Source organism: Ursus maritimus, unplaced genomic scaffold (assembly GCF_017311325.1).
Source record: "Ursus maritimus isolate PB19 unplaced genomic scaffold, ASM1731132v1 scaffold_12, whole genome shotgun sequence".
Lineage (NCBI taxonomy): Eukaryota > Metazoa > Chordata > Mammalia > Carnivora > Ursidae > Ursus > Ursus maritimus.
The window spans coordinates 70,560,360-70,579,142 of NW_024423564.1; the positions used below are offsets into that span (position 1 = coordinate 70,560,360).

At 41.9% G+C, this 18,783-nt stretch overlaps 1 protein-coding gene across 1 annotated transcript in view; it reads right to left on the reverse strand.

Annotated features, from left to right (window-relative positions):
- CCDC30 (coiled-coil domain containing 30) overlaps window positions 1-18,783 on the reverse strand; it is a 60,970-nt gene that overhangs the window by 19,273 nt on the left and 22,914 nt on the right. The window contains 4 exon segments of the mRNA XM_008699348.2: window positions 5,510-5,620; window positions 6,104-6,268; window positions 10,633-10,787; window positions 14,782-14,991. Of these exon segments, the coding sequence (XP_008697570.2) occupies window positions 5,510-5,620; window positions 6,104-6,268; window positions 10,633-10,787; window positions 14,782-14,991 (641 nt within the window).

An 18,783-nucleotide genomic window follows, 5' to 3' on the forward strand; every position in this document is an offset into this window, starting at 1 on the left:
TTTTTTTTTTTTTTTAAGATTTTATTTATTCATCTGAGACAGAGAGATGCAGAGAGAGCATGAGCAGGGGAGAGGCAGAGGGAGAGAGAGAAGCAGATTCCCCCTAAGCTGGGAACCAGGAGCCGGACATGGGGCTCTATTCCAGGACCTGGAGATCATGACCTGAGCCGAAGGCAGATACTCAACAACTTGAGCCACCCAGGTCCTCCCCCCCCCCACTGTATATTCTTGGCATCTTTATCATAAATTAATTGACCATGTATGTATGGGTTTGATATTTTGTTTTATATAATAACTAGGAACAAGATGGGAGGGAAAGAGCAAAGCAGACTTATCTAGATGCTAATTCTAGTTAAACTCTGATGGAAGAGCTACTCCAAGGAAGTCTTCTGTCTTGTAAATTATGTCTTACCCTTAAATGTGTTTCTGCAAGACTCTTCCATTTTTCAAAATAGTGCCCCGCTCTCTCTCCTGCTTGCTGATTGTACATAAAGGAATCATTTTGCATATTTTTCCTTTGAAGATTACCTTAGCTGTTAGCCAGATACCCGGCTGAGAAGTTTGGATTCCTGGAGGCCAGAGACATGCATACCAGGCTAGATACAGCTTGTCAGTGTACTTGGCAGTCACTGACTGCTGGGATTGTCCCTGTCCATGTTCTCCTTCTTCCGTCATTACAGAGCCCCTGATTTTCAGCTGGGCACTTGGTTGCCCCTAAAATGCACTATACTTCCTGACTTTCCTTCCAGCTAGATGGAATGAACTGTGTGAGTAAGTTCTGGCCAACAGAACACGAGTGGAAGTAGTGTGTCCTAAAGGCAAATGGAACGTCCTTGCTTTCCCCTCTTCCTTTTTGTTGGCTTGAATGTGGATAAGGGCAACACGTTAAAGACGCTGGTGCAATGAGATAAAGGAGTCTAGACTCCTGTGACACTGACCCACAATACCCATTCTGGACTGCTTATGTCTGCACTGCTAGGTAGGACAGAAACCTGTTCCTTTCAAAGACGTTGTTATTTGGAGTCTCTGCTCCAGCAACTCAACCTAAACCCTAATTAATAGAGTTGGTCTAGATACCTGGGTTCATAAAACTGCCTCAGGCCTGTTCAGTTCTGTGACCCTTGCAGTACCCACTATGTAATAGGCGTGTATTTTTGCAGAACTGTGTTCACGATTACCACTGCTGCGACTTAGATTCTTTACAGGGCGATGTTTACATCTCATAAATGTTCTTATTTCCCTTTTTACTAAAAAGAGCTTGGCAGAAGACATCGCTGGGTTCCAGCATCCTCTGGTCCATAGCTTCAGAGGTGTAACATCTAGCAGTGTACAATCTACCTGTCATCCTCTGGGCTTCTCAGCTGCTCATCAGCTACTCTGATGTCTTGACATCATTTGAAACACAACATGTATTTCTGGCACTTATTTTTACCCATCCTGCCCTAGGATATTAAAACCCAAATCTTAGGGGCGACTGGGTGGCTCAGTCATTAAGCGTCTGCCTTCGGCTCAGGGCGTGATCCCGGTGTTCTGGGATCGAGCCCCGCATCAGGCTTCTCCGCTAGGAGCCTGCTTCTTCCTCTCCCACTCCCCCTGCTTGTGTTCCCTCTCTCGCTGGCTGTCTCTCTCTCTGTCAAATAAATAAATAAAACCTTTAAAAAAAAAACCAAAACACCCAAATCTTAGCTGCTTTCTCTCTTATTCTGCCATTTGGACTACTAAGAAATTAATTTTTTAAAAGATATATTTATTTATTTATTTAAGTGGGGGGTGGCAAAAAGAGAGGGAGAGAGAGTCTTAAGCAGACAGCCTGCTGAGCATGGAGCCCAATGTGGGGCTTGGTCTCTCGACCCTGAGATCACGACCCCGAGATCACGACCTGAGCCGAAACCAAGAGTCAGATGCTTAACCAACTGTGCCACCCAGGCGCCCCCAAATTAATTTATTTTAAAAAATAAGATGATAAGCTATAGAAAATTTGGGAAGAAAACCCAATTCCCAATATGACCAGTATTAAAATAGAGTTGTATTTCCTTCTAGTCTTTTTATAAGTGTCTTTTGTTAGACATTGCCTACATTAAAGTTTAGTCTTACACTCTTTCTATTATATCGTAAGCATTTCCCCGTGCTACTGTCTAATCTTCAGGGCCCCCGTCTTTTACAGTTGCAAGGGCTTCCATCAAGTGAGTATCATATGCTTGTCCTAACTAGCTCCTGTTGCGGGACCCTCCGGCTTCTCTCCGCAGTGTTATGCATGGTTGGAAGAGTGTGTTGACACGGCAGAGCTGGTGAGGCCTTGAAGCCTTCTCTCGCCATTGCTGGCTGGCTAGCCGGCACAGCCCTCGTTTGGTCAGAGGCTCAGTGGGCCCACTCGCCTGGAGCACATGTGGAGTTCGGAAGGTCATTTTTGGCTTAACTACTGGATCTATGAGGCGGCATAATACTCATGCTCTAAAATTTGGGGACAATTTTTTGCTTATGTTTAAGCAAAACCAGATAGAATTTTCTATTACTTCTCTTTCAAAAAGGCAAGGAATTTGTTTCTGAAGTGTGGTTGGGAAAACATGGAAAAAACAAGCATTGTCTGCAAAGGTCAGGGCTGGGGTCAGGGGAATGAAATAAAAAACGAACCCAGAGTTTTGACAATTCCTTCTATTTTCTTTCTTAAAGCCGTGTTCTTAATGTTGGATGGCACATCAGAGTTACGTGGGGAACGCTGATCTCTAAGCCCTATCCCCCCAGATTCCGATCTAACTAACCTATGTTGGGGCCCAGGCATGTGCAGCTAGGGTCAGGGCCCACTGTCCTAAAGGCAATGGGCAAATAACATGGAAAAACATTCAGCCTCATTAGCCATCAAAGAAATTGAAAATAAAATGACAAATATTTACGACTGTCAGTGAGCACTGAAAATAAAAGAGTACGCTGAGCAAGAGAATTCAGCCACAAGAGCCCGCGTGCGGTAAGGTTCCACGTAGATGAAATTCTAGAGGAGACAGAGGTCAGAAGAGTGGATGTCTGGGAGGGGGTGGCGCACAGGAGATACAGACCGACTGCAAAAAGTCCAGATAGAACCTTAAGGGATAATGGAAATGTTCTGGATCTTGAATGGGGTAGTGGTTATGTGGGTTTACACATTTGCCAAATGTAAGACTGTACCTATAAAAATCTATGCATTTATTGTATGTTAATCATACCTCAATTAAAACAAAGAATATTGGGGAAAATGTCATCAGAGCCCTCCCCCGTTAGCAGCACCCAATGCTAGTGAGGACGTGGTGTAATTGCTACTCTTACAGAATTATGGCAGAACATCTTGGCGGGATGCTTCTGAGTTTTTGTCAATACATTTTAAGATCCAGAGTTTCAGCTTTTGGCCAGTAATTCCACTCCCAGGAATTTATTCTATAAAAATAATGTTTTAAACAAAAAGTATATACATATGCACACACAAACCAAAATCCTTTTTTTCTGTGTTATTCTGAGTAAAAATATCACTCATAGGACCAATGAGTAATTCCTAACTCAATTAGGACTGTGTTGTGAGGGTTGATTCCAGCATGCCTAGAATTGACCCAAGCTGTTTTGCTGAAGTTCTTGCTTGGCACTAACCACCGGTCCAGAAATGAAATATGCTGATAAAAGCAGCATGGCTTTGTAATCACAGGGCCGAGGAGTCGGACAGCAGTTTGCAGCAGCTTGTCAGCACTGTTTACGGATGACGGTGAGACTGATGATTTGTACTTGGTCTCAGTGAGACCTCAAGAAGGCTCTGCTGTTGCGGCTGGTTACATAGCAGAAATATGCTCCCAAGACCAACAGAATATTAAAAAAAAAAAAAAAAACTCAGCTGAGACTCCATTTGGGGATCTTTGGTTGTGAAGTACTGGGGCACACTTTACTAGTTCCTGACCCGAGACAGGAAGTGCTACCCGGCATGGGTCCCTGCCGGACCTCGCGCGACTGTCTGCTGTGAGACTGCCGTGGAAGACAATGCATGTCCTGACCCTAATTCTGTTGTGCCACTGTAACCTTCTCCCGCAATGAGCTGTGCCTTTGGAAGCACTGTCACTGAGTTCTGTTAGTCTTTAGCAATCGGGTCCTGTTTAACTGCCGCTATTAGTGCAAGGGCACATCGACTTTACGAAATATTACGTTCTACAAAAATAAGCAAATTCAAACCACAATGCTTACCAGACAACAACAAGAGGAAGAGAAGATAAAATTTTACTGTTTTACAAGCTATGACAGTAAAATCATAAAACTGTGTTTTTGACAAAGACTAGGAGTGAACACAGGAAGGAGTCTGGGTAAGCAACGTATGCACACATTAGCTCCGCTATCAGTTCACTTGGCAGGCGCTGTGGCATTTTATATGCTCTGGGTCTAGCACTTCATTCTTTCAACTCCCTCTAAGACCAAGATAAGATGTGGAAAGAGCACTATGTAGGTTATTAGAGGACTGAGTTCCAGCCTTAGATTTGTAAGCAGCATGACCTGAACCGCACATTCTCCCCACGGTGTCTACATTTCTCAGTAATACGATGATCAAAGCAAGATAAGGAATACCAATGACTCTGAAAAATACTCCTTGCTACACAGCAGTAAACAATGGTTTTTAAATCATTATCATTAATACCATCAACCTAGTTGGTGAGTAAGAATACAAAAGAATAAGAAATTTCAGCCTAATAAAAGAAATAGAGCAGAAGACTACAGAGCTGAGAGCAGAGAGGTGGATCATGGAAAAAGAACTAAAAATAAACAGATATAATAATAGTCGTGCACTAGACATTGTTCTAAGTAAGCGCTTTTTGTGTACTTATTCATTTAATTTGTTGTGAGACAACAACTTTATGAGATAAGTACTGTTATTTTGCCCATTTTAAAGATGAGGGACCTCAGGCACAGAGAGGTTACATAACTTATCCAAGGTCACACAGCTAGTTTCTGCTAGAACCAGGATTTGTACCCAGGCAATACGGCTCCAGAGTCCATACTCTGAACTACTATGCTACATTCCAGAAAGGAGGAGAGTGGGAGGAATCTGGTGGAATGATGAGCAGGGAATGGAAGAAAGAGCAGAAAGTTCAGAAACACATTTTTTATTGAGCGCCTACTATATACTGGAGACTATGGATAAAAAGATGCATAAGACCATGGCCCATGCTCTTGAAGAGCCTATAGTCTGGTGAGGAAGACAGGTAATGAATCACGTATTATTTCAAACTAATGCAGCAAGTTCTGAAATCAACACGAAGAGGCATGTACCAAGGGCTACGAGGGAAAGAACGAGCACTTCACCCAGCCTAGGCTGGTGGTGTCAAGGAAGGCTTCTTGGAGAAGGTGAGTCCTAGCCCAAGGATTCTGAGTTGAAATGAGGAGTTGAAACAGGGAGGGTGTGGTCTGGACTGAGCAAAGTATGTGAGGCGGGAAAAGCACGAAGGCAAATGTAAAGGGTGTGTTTGGGGAAAAGCATGAACTCCCCATCCGAAGGGGACTTGTTTACCTTGCGTGGACATCAAGCTGCTTCAAAAATTGCACGCACTCCTCATATAGCGCCGCCTTCTCTTGCTGCAATGCAGATACCTTTTCTGATAATTCTCGGTTGCTCTTGAGAAGCTGAAAAACATTTTTTTTTAAGTGAGACTATTCTGTGCTGCAAGGTTGGAAGTCTGAAAACTACATTCCCCAGACTCTTGAGTGCAGAGCTTAGTTTCCGTAAATGAGAGGCACGTGCGCTCAGTTCGGAAGGTGCTGGTGCGGAGCCTCGCCGCCCTCGAGCACCGGCAGGGAGGTGAGCGGGCAGACGGCAGATGGGGCATTTGCAGGGGCACTCTGGGGCCGCAGGAGTAGGTTTCCCCGGGGTTTCTGGACTTCTGGCATTACTGAAAGCCCCCAGCAATTCTTTCCAACGTTCTCCTCACCCCGGCATCTCCCTCCTTGTAAAAGCATGTTATTCCCTGTGTCGAATCCCTTCTTGCTGGAGACACCTAGAGCAGATTCTGCCTTACCGATAAACCCAAGGGGTAAAATGCTAGGCACTCAGTTACCGTTGGCTATGACTTGGGTCTATGGGAACAGGAAAACTCAGAAGCGCATCTGTTTACTTTCTTACCTCTTTTCATCTTCCAGTTGTTTAAGTTGGGCCTCCTGCTGCTGAATTCTGGATTGTTGCTGAGAACTGGTTATTTCCAGTTGATTCCCTTTATCTTGTAAGATTCTCACTTGCTTTTGTAGGTTTTTTTCATTCTGATACAGGAGTGTCCTGAGGGCAATGAATATCCATTAAATCACACTGAATTTATGAAATTCTTTGACCTAAAATTGTTATATCATCACAAGGGATTTTACTGGTTCAATGAGGTAGGACCTGTGTCCATAAAATAGAGACCAACACGGGGGACCTCCTTTGTGACAGACGCTTTTCTTAGTTCTCTCTCTCACTCATCAAAACAACCCTATGAAGAGGACAAACTTGCCTCATCTCACAGCGGAAGCTGTGGCACAGAGAGGTTTCATTAACCTGCTAGGACAAGATGGACGTAGGACTCTAATCTTGAGTTTTCTATTCTTTCTCCTCGTCCTCCCTGCTTTACAAGTTGAGTCCCTCGATCTTCGTGGTTCAGTACAGGGTTGTTAGTTACAAACACTACTGATACTAATGCACGCATGTCCACGCTGCAGGGGCTGAATCATAAACGAGCCTGTGTTTGATGAGGAAGTTCACCGTTTCCAGAAGGGCCCTAAGTACTTAACTCCTTCAGAGGGAATCTCATCAGACTACAGTTTGTGGAAGAGTTTCTGAGGCTTTCCAACAAAGCTCTTTGGATTTAGGAGATTATCTAGAAGAATAAGATGAGCACGATGGAGCAGCGCCTACATGCTAGGTCACTACTGATATTGCACAAATGAGCTCAATTTCTCTAACTCCAGTTTCCTGAAAAACCAGTGGATTACTGGGAAAGATTTATATTTGGGACATGGGACTCCTATCTCCCCACCTCCAGCACGTCCAATTCTTGTCATGGTTCCTGATATAAGTGAAGGCTCTACAAGCTTACCTCCTACCATTCACATCCGCCCCTGCACCAGCACCGCCCCCTTCACCTCTGTTTTCATTTCATTCTTTATAGACCCGAGCAATTCCTGCCTATTATTGTCTACTTTTTTGGTTCCGTTCTGAATTTCTGATCAAGGGGCCAGACTAAGAGATAAACTTTAGAGCTGAAAGGGAAGTTTTAAATTGCTAGAACTAAAGAAACTTGAGTTATATGCAATGGAATTTAGGAGTTGGAAACTGGCATTGAAACATAGCAAGTCAAAATTTAAAAAGCAATTCATGAATATGTTAGAAATTAATTCCCATATTACATATAGTTTGAGCAGAAACTAATAGAAAACCAGTTATGCCAATGAATGAAATTAAGAAGGCTCTCTGCCCCTCCCCATTAGACATACAGCCACATCTCCCGGTGCAGTGCCAGCCACGTCCCTGAGACACAGTGGTGAAGCTCGGAGTAAATGAATTTGGCCATATTTGGTACCTGGTCACCAGCGCTGCTTTTAACTCTGGCAAAGTGGATATCGTCACCATCAGTGGCCCCTTCATTGACCTCAACTACATGGTCTACACATTCCACTATGATTCCACCCACAGCAAATTCTACAGCACAGTCAAGGCTGAGAATGGGACACTTGGCATCAATGGAAAGCCCATCTCTATCTTCCAGGAGCGAGACCCTGCCAACATCAAATGGGGTGATGCCGCTGCTGAGTGTGTTGTGGAGTCCACTGGGGTCTTCACCACCACAGAGAAGGCTGGGGCTCACCTGAAGGGTGGGGTCGAGAGGGTCATCATCTCTGCTGCTTCTGCTGATGCCCTCATGTTTGTAATGGGCATAAACCTTGAGAATAAGACAACTCCCTCAAGATTTCAGCAATGCCTCCTGCACCACTAACTGCTTGGCCCCTCTGGCCAGGGTCATCCATGACAATTTTGGCATTGTGGAGGGACTCATGACCACAGTCCATGCCATCACTGTCATTCAGAAGACTGTGGACAGCCCCTCTGGGAAGCTGTGGTGTGATGGCCAAGGGGCTGCCCAGAACATCATCTGCTTCTATTGGCACCATCAAGGCTGTAGGCAAGGTCATTCCTGAGCTGAATGGAAGCTCACTGGCATGGCCTTCTGTGTCCCCAGCCCCAACATGTTAGTCATGGATATGACCTCCCGCCTGGAGAAAGCTGCCAAAAACAATCACATCAAGAAGGTGGCGAAGCAGGCATTGCAGGGTACCTTAAGGGCATCCTGGGCTACACCGAAGACCAGGTTGTCTCCTGCGACTTTCACAGTGCCACCCAGACTTCCACCTTCAGGGCTGGGGCTGGCATTGCTCTCAATGACCACTTTGTCAAGCCGATTTCCTGGATGACAGTGAATTTGCAACTGGGTGTTGGACCTTACGGTCCACATGGCCTCTAAGGAGTAAGAGCTCCCGGGACTACCAGCCTCAGCGAGAACAAGAGGAGGAGAGAGGACCTCAGCTGCTGAAGAGTCCTTGCTCCAACTCATCTCGCAACACCCTGAGAATCTCCTGACCTCCACGGTTTTCATCCCAGACCCACTGAAGAAGGGGAGGGGCTTGGGGAGCCCCACGTTGTCCTGTACCATCAATTAAGAATACTATACCCAGCTAAAGAAAAAAGAAATTAAGAAATCAGTAGATTGATGATCCCTGTCTCCCCTCTCAGCCTCTCAATCCATTCCTTACATAGCAACCAGAGTGCTCTTTCTACATCACAATCTCATCATATCATAAAGTCCAAACACTTCAATAGAGCTTGTTAGCTAGCTTACCTTTCTAGCCTCGTTTTCTTGCCACTCACTCTACCCGTAAACATTTTGTTCCAGGCAAAACGAACTTTTTTCACTTCCTGAAACAAGTCATCCTCTACCCTTATTCCTCCCCTGCAACCTTTTCCTTCGCTTCCTCTTCTAAGACATCCTTCCCCTAATATTCTCTGTTGAGCCATCCATCCCGAATACCTCACATTCAGCTTAAATAGCTCTCCTTTAGCAGGCTTTCTTGAGCTCCCTGGAGCAGGTTAGGCGTCTCTGCTATGCACTATCACAGCACCCTAAACCTTCATAAAGTCTACATACGAGGATAGTCATTGCAGCATTATTTGTAACAGCAAAAATATCTACAAACCATTTGACATAAATTACAATGTATCTATGTAACGGAATGCTATACAACTGTCTAAAATATTATGGAACTAAAAATCAAGGGTGCCTGTGTGGCTCAGTTTTTAAGCGTCTGCCTTCAGCTCAGGTCATGATCCCGGGGTTCTGGGATTGAGCCCCGTATCGGGTTCCCCCACTCTGCGGGGAGCCTGCTTCTCCCTCTCCCTCTGCCTGCTGTTCCCCCTGCTTGTGCTCATTCTCTCTCTGTCAAATAAACAAATAAAATCTTTAAAAAGAAAGTAAAAACGTAATAATATATGGAATCCTTAATATATAATTTGGAGTTGCTTTCCTCCAGAGATAATTTGGGGAAGTAGGGGGCTACCTACTGGGGAACACTTCAAGACTGCCAGCTTAATATTGGAGTCCCTAGTTCACTTCTCCCATCTTGGGGCAAACTTCCTCACTTCCTTTTCCCAAACCTGGGGCTGATATTATTTGCTCCCTGACTTAGAAGTTTATTTATATTTATCATTTTTGTTTGAGTTTATTATATGTTTGCTGTTAGTGCTTTCACTTGCTTTATTGTGGGCAATGCTTTGAAAGGTATGCTTATAGTTTATTCGGGATCTAGGTGCATTACCACGGAGGGTGGTCTACCATCCTGTTAGAGGTGGCGGTGAGACGAGCGTTTTTCTATCGTACCTCACTGAGGGAACCCACTATTCATTCACACATTCATTCATTTACTCAAACATTCATTCATTCACTGTTTTCCGAGTACCTACTAAGTGCCAGGCCCTATGCTAGAGCTTTTAGCTAAAGCTGAAAGTAAGTTTCTGAGCTTCATAGCATATGTGGATGTCTGCATGTCTTTTCAGTGGCTAAAACCATATTTTTCTTAAAGTATATGCAAATCACTCTGAGTGTCACAGAAGTAGGAAGCCATCAGTTACCGAAGTTTAGGGCATCCAGGCAGGTCATTTTAATAAGAATTCTAATAGTAATAATTTTAGAAAAAAAAAATGAAAGCTCCTATCTGGTAACAGATTATTGATGATTACGATGCCTTTAAAGTACTTGGAGCTTCTTTGAATGAAATCAGCGGATAAATACAAACATCAATGTCATTTACTCTGCATTTTATGCCGATCATGTTAGAATCAGGAAAGCAAATCCCAGAGTATATGTCCTAGGTCATCCAGTCATTCAACGACAACTGTGCACGAAGAGTCTCAGAGCAACAGAAACAATCCCTGCCTTTAAGATCTGACACTCTAGTATGAAAGGCAACCAAGAAAAACAATTAGAATGGAGTGTGATAAGCAGCTGCGTCGCCGAGTTCACCTCAGCGGGAACACAGAGGAAACGCCTGCGGACGCGGACACCTGCTAGACCCGGTGGTTCGCCCAGCTGAGACGGACGGCTTTGCTCCTCTTACCTCTTGTGCTGCTCTTCCTGATACTGCTGCTTTGTTTTAGCTTCGTTTTCCAGGGCTTCTTTTATCCTTTCCTCTAGTTGCTTCTTCCCCAAAATACAAGTGTCGGAGAGACAGACTTTTTGAGCATGTTCTAATTTCTGCTGCAGGTCCAAAATCTTGAAGGAAAAATTTCATGAGTAAAACATTAAGAAAAGTCTGACCTTTTTACTAGGGAAATACCCTATGAGTAACTAGCAAACATCGTGCTAACAAACCAATCCAGTCTAAAGTAAAGAGCACGGCCACATTTATTTTAATTTTAAAATAAATTGCCTAAGTTTTACGATATAGGGAGGCGCCTGGGTGGCACAGCGGTTAAGCGTCTGCCTTCGGCTCAGGGCGTGATCCCAGCGTTATGGGATCGAGCCCCACATCAGGCTCCTCTGCTATGAGCCTGCTTCTTCCTCTCCCACTCCCCTTGCTTGTGTTCCCTCTCTCGCTGGCTGTCTCTATCTCTGTCAAATAAATAAATAAAATCTTAAAAAAAAAAAGTTTTACGATATAGGATACATTCTCATAGTTTAGTGTCTGTTTGTGTAAACGAAGTTATATAGTGAAAACTCCTTCCCTCTCTTCCTGACGGTTTTCCTCCACCACATAGGTGATCACTGGTATTAGTTTCTTGAGCACCTTTCCAGAGGTTTATTTGTTATGCCCACATAAAAAATATTATTATATAGTTCTCCCCCATACACACATTTTTACACAAATGATGGCATATCATATGTACTTATGCACCTTGCTTTTTAAAAAAAAAATGGGGGGGAGGGGCAGAGGGAGAATCTTAAGCAGCTCCACCCCATCGCAGAGCCCCCTGTGGGGCTCGATCTCAGGACCCTGAGACCATGACCTGAGCTGAAATCCAGAGTCAGAGGCTTAATCGACTAAGCCGCCCAGGCCCCCCTGCACCTTGCTTTTTAAAAACAACAATACACTTGGTGATTTTCTGTATTATGCGTTTATGTAGAATTGCCTTTCTTTTATAGCTGTGTGCCATTCTACTATAAGGATATACTATAACTTATTTAAGTAGGTCCCTACTGATGGGTATTTAAATTGATTCCAATCTTTTGCTATTACAAACAATTGCTCTAGAATAAATTATGAGATATGAATTTGCTAGGGCAAAGGTTATTATTTGTTTGTTTAATAGATAATGCCAAACTGGCTCCATGGGTATTAGGCCAATTTATACTTCCAACAGCAATGTGAGAGCGTGTCTAGTTTCTTCAGTGTGGCTAGTTTCATGATATGATCTTATTTTTTATCTTTATTTTATTTCATTTTTAAAAAGATTTCATTTATTTATTTATTTATTTATTTATTTATTTATTTATTTAAGAGTGAGAGAGAGAGAGAGAATGAGAGGATGGAGGAACAGAGGGAGAGGGACGAGCAGACTCCATGCTGGCCATGAGCCTGATGCAGGGCTCGATCTCACAACGCTAAGATCATGACCTGAGCTGAAATGAAGAGTTGGATGCTGAACCACCTGAGCCGCCCAGGCGCCCCTCACGATAAGATTTTAAAACAAAGTAGAAGCCTCTTACAAACCAAGTACCTATTAGCATAACACCTAGAACCAGTAATATGTTCTTTAATGCACTGGTAGAACTAAAAATAAGACTTATGAATCGGAAAGAGAGATGTATAATTTTATTTTAGAATTTACACATTAGATTAAAAGTATCATTAAAATTTTTTTGTTAGATAAGTCTATTTTTGCTTACCTATTTTGTAAATTGTTTACACAATTTTGTATACTATGTACTGGTACATAGTAGATACTCAATAAATATTTGTGGAATGAATAGTTTTTAGCAGAACAGCTATTGTCTCTCGAATGTATTCTTGATCTAACAATGCATGCTTTACAATGGTTTAGCACCACATTCCCCACAAACATTCACTGAATGTCAGTGGATGGCAGTCTTTTTTTAAGAGCAGGGCTTTAGGTCCTTGCAGAGCCCACAAACCATAGGAGAGGTGAAGATGCAGAATGATTTAAGGGCAATGGCAGTGGACAGCCAGTTGTCTTGAGGCCAACTCAAGTTCCTTTGAGCTGCCCCCATTTAGTTCTACTTAGGGAAAATGCTTCCTTAAAGATATTCACTCTTAATTCCACAAATGACAATATCGCCCTGTTGGCTTCTCTACCAAGGACATATGCAAATGTTTGAACCTGTCACCCAATTTAAGAAAAGAACATTTCCAATACTTTTGAAGTCCACTCTGGGACCTTGTCAATTATCCCTGTTCCCTCCCTACTCGAGAAAACCAGTATCTTCAATTTTATATTAATCATTTCCTTGCTTTTTCTTTAATATATAATCTATATAACATGGGTTTTATTGTACTCCATTTTAACCTTGGGAATCATACTGTGTTTTGGTGATTTGTTTTTTATTCAATGTATGTTGAGCTACAGTCTGTACCTATAATTTATCTTTTTTCACTGTTTTATGCCGTTGTGTAAATATACAGTTTATTTATTCTATCTTATATCAGTGGACATTTGGGTTGCTTTCAATTTTCTGCTATTTGGAACAATGTTTCTACAAAACTGATTGTATTCCTATCTCCTGACACGTATGGGCAGTATACGCTTTCTCTAGTATTTACGCCCAGCAGAAGTGTTGGGTTGTATGGTATATATGTCTTTAACGTAACTAAATACAAATGCCAAATTGTTTTCCAAAGTGTTTATACTGGGGTGCCTTGGTGGCTCAGTCGGGTAAGTGTCTGGCTCTTGATTGCAGGTCAGGTCATGATGCTGGGGTCCTGGGGCCAAGCCCCACATGGGGCTCTGAGCTCAGCAGGGTGTGTGCTTGAGGATTTTCTCTCTTTCCCTTCCCTATGCCCCTCCCCCACACTCTCATGTGTGTTCTCTGTCTAAAATAAATTTAAAACTCTTTAAAAGAATCCAAAGTGTTTATACTAATTTATTCTTCCAATTGCAGTCAATATATAATTGTCTTTGCTGCACAAAATCCTCTCCAATATTTAGTGCTGTCTAAATTTAGGTTTTTTACTAATCTGTATTTTTTTTAAAACTAAATTTAGCTTTTTTTTTCTTCCAGATTTTATTTATTCATGAGTGACAGAGAGAGGCAGAGGCAGAGGGAGAAGCAGGCTCCCCGCGGGGCAGGGAGCCTGATGCGGGACTCGATCCGAGGACCCTGGGATCATGACCTGAGCTGAAGGCAAACGCTTCACGGACTGAGCCACCCAGGCGCTCCTACGTTTGGATTTTTTTACAAAGTGAAAGAAGAGTAAAAACATACATAAAGCGCGCATATCTTAAGTACACTGGATGAAGTTCTACTTAAACAACCACTTCTCACAGCAAGATATAGAACAGGCGCGGCACCACAGAAGATTCCCTCTCAGCCTCTCCCAGTTAGCAGCCCTCCGAAAGAAAACCACCATCCTCTGATCGCAGCTGAGTTTTGTCTATTCTTAAACCTCATATAAATGAAATCACACATATGAACGCTCTTGTTCTGGTTTCTTTAGCTCAAAACTAGGCTTTTGGGCATAATTAAGATTGCGGTCATCTACTTTTTGATGTTTGCTTTCTATTTATATGGTCTGATGAAATGATTTACTTACTTATTTTATGATCTATTTTTTTAATGTGAGCTTGGACTCAACCCCACAGATCTAAACGTGCAACCGTTACATACTACTGCCACCTGGTGTTAGACGGTCTGAACTGCAGGGTCATGATTCCAAAATGTCCATTTCACAACACAAATCCCCCCAAAATTACAAAATAAAAACCGTATAAACAGACAAATGAGAGGAGAATCCGTCTTTTAAAAGTCGAAAGTATAAAACAAAAGTCCTATGGCTTCAATCGGTTACTTTAAGTTCATGTTACAGCTTTAATGAAACCTACCTTTTAAAGTTCATGCAGTTTAAAGAAACGAGATTTACGGGAACTGCAGGAGCAGGTGAAGTCAAAAGAGAGGAGAGCATGGAAGAGCAAAGAAAAACCCTGGAATTCTATCAAGTCTGCGTCGTGGCTACTTCTTAAAATCCTTAGGGAAACAGGATTTCAGGAGCGGTATCCAGAGCATGCTATTTATTAAGCATGAGGATAATTACCTTTGCCTCCGCATCAGCAACTTTTGATTTCTCCTGAGCCAGCTTTTCCTGCAGGTCGTTCTGTGATTTAATGCTCTGAGCCTGTTTAAGTCCCTCCAGCTCCAGCTCCCTGATTTTCTGCTGACAGTGCTTCCATTCTGCTGTGAGTGAAGAGCACGTCTTTGTGCTATCTAATAACTTCTGCTGGGCCTGCTTTAGTTCAATTTTGATCTGGAGGTGGGGAATAAACAAGAGTGATAGAAATAAGCATACAAAGAAGGTGAATGTGAGCCAGGATAAGCACTTTTCATAGCAGTGCAGTCCCCCAAGAGCTGACAAATAGCCAATGTCACATGGATGATTACCTCTCTGGAGCTGTCATGTGTCAGGTTTGCCAAAGTCTGTCTAGCCAGATGGCAGCTGGACAGAGCAATTTTCCTGAGAGTTTCTATGCACGTATGGTCTGAACATTTTCCATCCTTTTTTTCAACCTACTGCAAGCTGGCTTTCATTCCCACTACTCCATCAAACTGTTTATGCCAGGGGCACTGCGGAGCTCCCCACTGCCAAAATGAATCTGATGGACAACTGAGCTCTTAGGTAGCATTCACTCCCTCCATCTCAGAAAGTTCTCTTGGAGTCTATGATACTGAACTCTCCGGGTGTTCTCCTACCTCTGCTGTTCCTTCCTGGTCCTTCCCGTGTCGACTATTCTAATGCTACCCAACTTCTAAACATCACTGGACTACCCTAGGCCTTGAGAGTGGATCATTCTTTCCCTAAGGTTCACTGTCATGATTTGAAAGACCACCTTTATGCCAATAACTGCCAAAATGAAACTCCTTGAGTCTGTCCATATAAAAAACCATCTTTCTCTCTCAGTCTTCCTGATTTCAGTAAATGATGCCACCATCTAAGGTTTTGTTCAGCCCAGTAGTCTGAGGGTCCTTCTGAGTCTTCCATCATGAGCCCATTTGGCACCCGCTGGCACGCTGTGTCCACAACATGTCTCGCACCGGCCCATCTGGGTCCACCACCCTTGTCTACAACATCAGCATCTCTCGCCTGGGTCATCACAATAACAACGTGGTCCTGCCACTTCCATTTTAACTCCCTTATCTGTTCTCTACATTGCAACCCAAGTGTTCTTTTCTTTTCTCTTTTCTTTCCTTTCTTTTCTTCCTTCCTTCCTTCCTCTCCGTTTTTTGAGAGTGAGCGTACAGATTGGGGGTGTTGGGGGAAGAGTGAAAGGGAGAGAATCTTAAGCAGGCTCAATGCCCAGCACAGAACCAGACGCAGGGCTCCATCTCACAACCCTGAGACCATGTCCTGAGCCAAAATCAAGAGTTGGAGGCTTAACTGACCGAGCCGACTATGTGCCACCCTCTCTTTTTTTCCCCTTGCCAACCTCTTTTAAATCACAGATCACTTAGTACCATGAAAGTAAAAAGGACCATCTCTATATTTAAAAATTGATGACTAACTTAACTAAAAAAATTTTAAAAATTTAAATGAAAAATTTCTATAAAAATAAAATATACCAAAGTTAATACAAGAAGAGATAAAAAAATGTGACTCCTTGTAACTATTAAGAAACTCAATCAGTAATTGAAAATCTCCCCCAGAAGAAAGCTCTAGAATCAGAAGGATCCAGAAATGAGTTCTTGTATTTAAGAAGAAGCAACTGTAATTTATTTTTACAAACTCTTCCGGAGAACAGAAAAAGAGGGTATGTTACCCATCTCATGTTAAGGGGCCAGGGTAACCTTGATGCCAAAATCTGACGTGGATGTTATAAGAAAGGAAAATGACAGGCCAGTCTCATTTGTGAACTAAGATGCAAAAATTCCAAAGAAACACTGGCAAGCTAAAATCAGCAATGTAGAGAAAGGATAATAATTTAGGATGCGGTTGGGTTTTCCCCGGGAATGCAAAGTTGAGTTAACATTAGAAAATCAGTCAATGTAATTCACCATATTAACATATTTAAAAATCAAAATATGCAGAAAAAGAATTTGATTAAATTCAACATGTGTTCATCATAAAACATTGAATAAATACCAGAAAAGAATTTTCTTAATGTGATTTTTAAAAGTCTATTAAAAAACCCTATAAAAACATATTAAATGAATTTTGATCGCTTTTCCTTTGAGACCGGGAAGGAGAAAATATACCCACAATCGCCAGCTCTATTTGGCACTACACTAGCCATTGCTAGAACAGGAAAGAATGAAAGGTGCAACAGGTGGAAGGAAAGAAAGAAAATCATATTTATTCTTAGATGATATGATTGCTTACATATAAAATACAAAATGATATAAACATAAATTATAAGAAGTAATTTAAAAGTATGGCAAGGTTTTTCTAGAAAAAATTTATTGTATTTTTATGTATTAGCAATAGTTAGAAAATGAAATTCTTAAAACGTTACCATTTACAATAGTATGGAAAGTATTAGCACCAGGAATACATCTAACAGAAGATGTGTACAACCGCCACAAAGAAAATCATGATATTGGGAGAAATTAAAGAAGACTAAATATAATACACACACATTGTGTAGAGGATTCGATATTGTGAAGATTTAAATTCTTCCCAAATTTATAGATTTGGTGTGTAAATTCAGTGTTAAAATCCCAAAAGGTTATGTGTATAAATATGTGTGTGTGTGAGTACACATGGGTATGTGCGTGTAACTTGACAAACTGCTGGCAAAATTTATATAGAATTTCAAGTGGCCAAGAATAGCCAAGGCATCCTAGAACAAGAACAACAGATGAAAAGGTGCGTTCTATCAAATACTAAGATTTACATAAAGCTAGAGTAATTAAGATAGCATGTTACTGGCACAAGAGTAGACAAAATAGGACAATGGAACAGAGAGCTTGGAAACAGACCACATATATACTAATATTCTTACAACTCAGGTGACAATATAGCAATGTAGGAGAATATCTTTATGACTTCAAGGTTGACAAAGATTTCTTTCTTCTTTTTTTAAAGATTATTTATTTATTTATTTGAGAGAGAGAGAGAGAGAGCAGGAGCAAAGGAGAGGAACAGAGGTAGAGGGAGAAACAGACTCCCCACTGAGCAGGAAGACCGACGCAAGGCTCGATCCCACAGGGATCATGACCTGAGCTGAAGGCAGATGCCCAACCAAATGAGCCACCCAAGCGCCCCTCAAAACATATATTTAGAGAGTGAAAATATAAGCCATAGAGTAGGAGATGTGAGTAATACACACCTGATCAAGGCTTCATATATAAAGAATTCCTATAAATTAATGGGAGAATGAAAATGACAGAAGCCCCAAAGAAGAGTAAATAAAATCTTGAACAGGTGCTTCCCAAAAATAGGAACTCAAATGTCAAATAAATATATAGAAAGCTGCTCAACTTCATTCATAAACAGGGGAATGCACATTAAAACTGCTAGGAGCTACCACAATACACATATATGAGATTAGCAAAAATGGTCAATTCTGACAGTATCAAGAGTTGGTGAGGATGTAGAACAGTAAGGACTTCATACCTTCTGGGGGGAGTACACACCTTAAGCAGGAATTGAAGTAATATATACCCTACAATGCACTAATTCCGCTCCCACTCTCTTCCTAGAGAAATACATACTATGGATGGACATCAGGACGCATGTACATGGGTGTTCACAGCAGCGGTTTTTTAAAAAGTAGAGGCATTACTCAGATCCTTTTGTACATCTCACTATTCAGGAAAGAGTCTTACGTTCAATAAACAAACATATCTGAAATAATGTGCCCTTATGCTCTCCGTTTAAAAGCAAAGGTCCTTGGATAAAAGCTGCTCAAGGGTCCAGAGCGCTAAGCTTATGATAACTCCTTTTTTATTAATTTCTGAAGACCAGATATGCCATCTCCAAAAATGTTAACAGACATGTAAAAATGACCAAAACAATTTATTAAACAGAGTAGAAATGAATGTGTGTAGCAATGAAGAAATTAAACCCTAAGCGAGTAATACGCCTCGATATCACTGGTGGTTT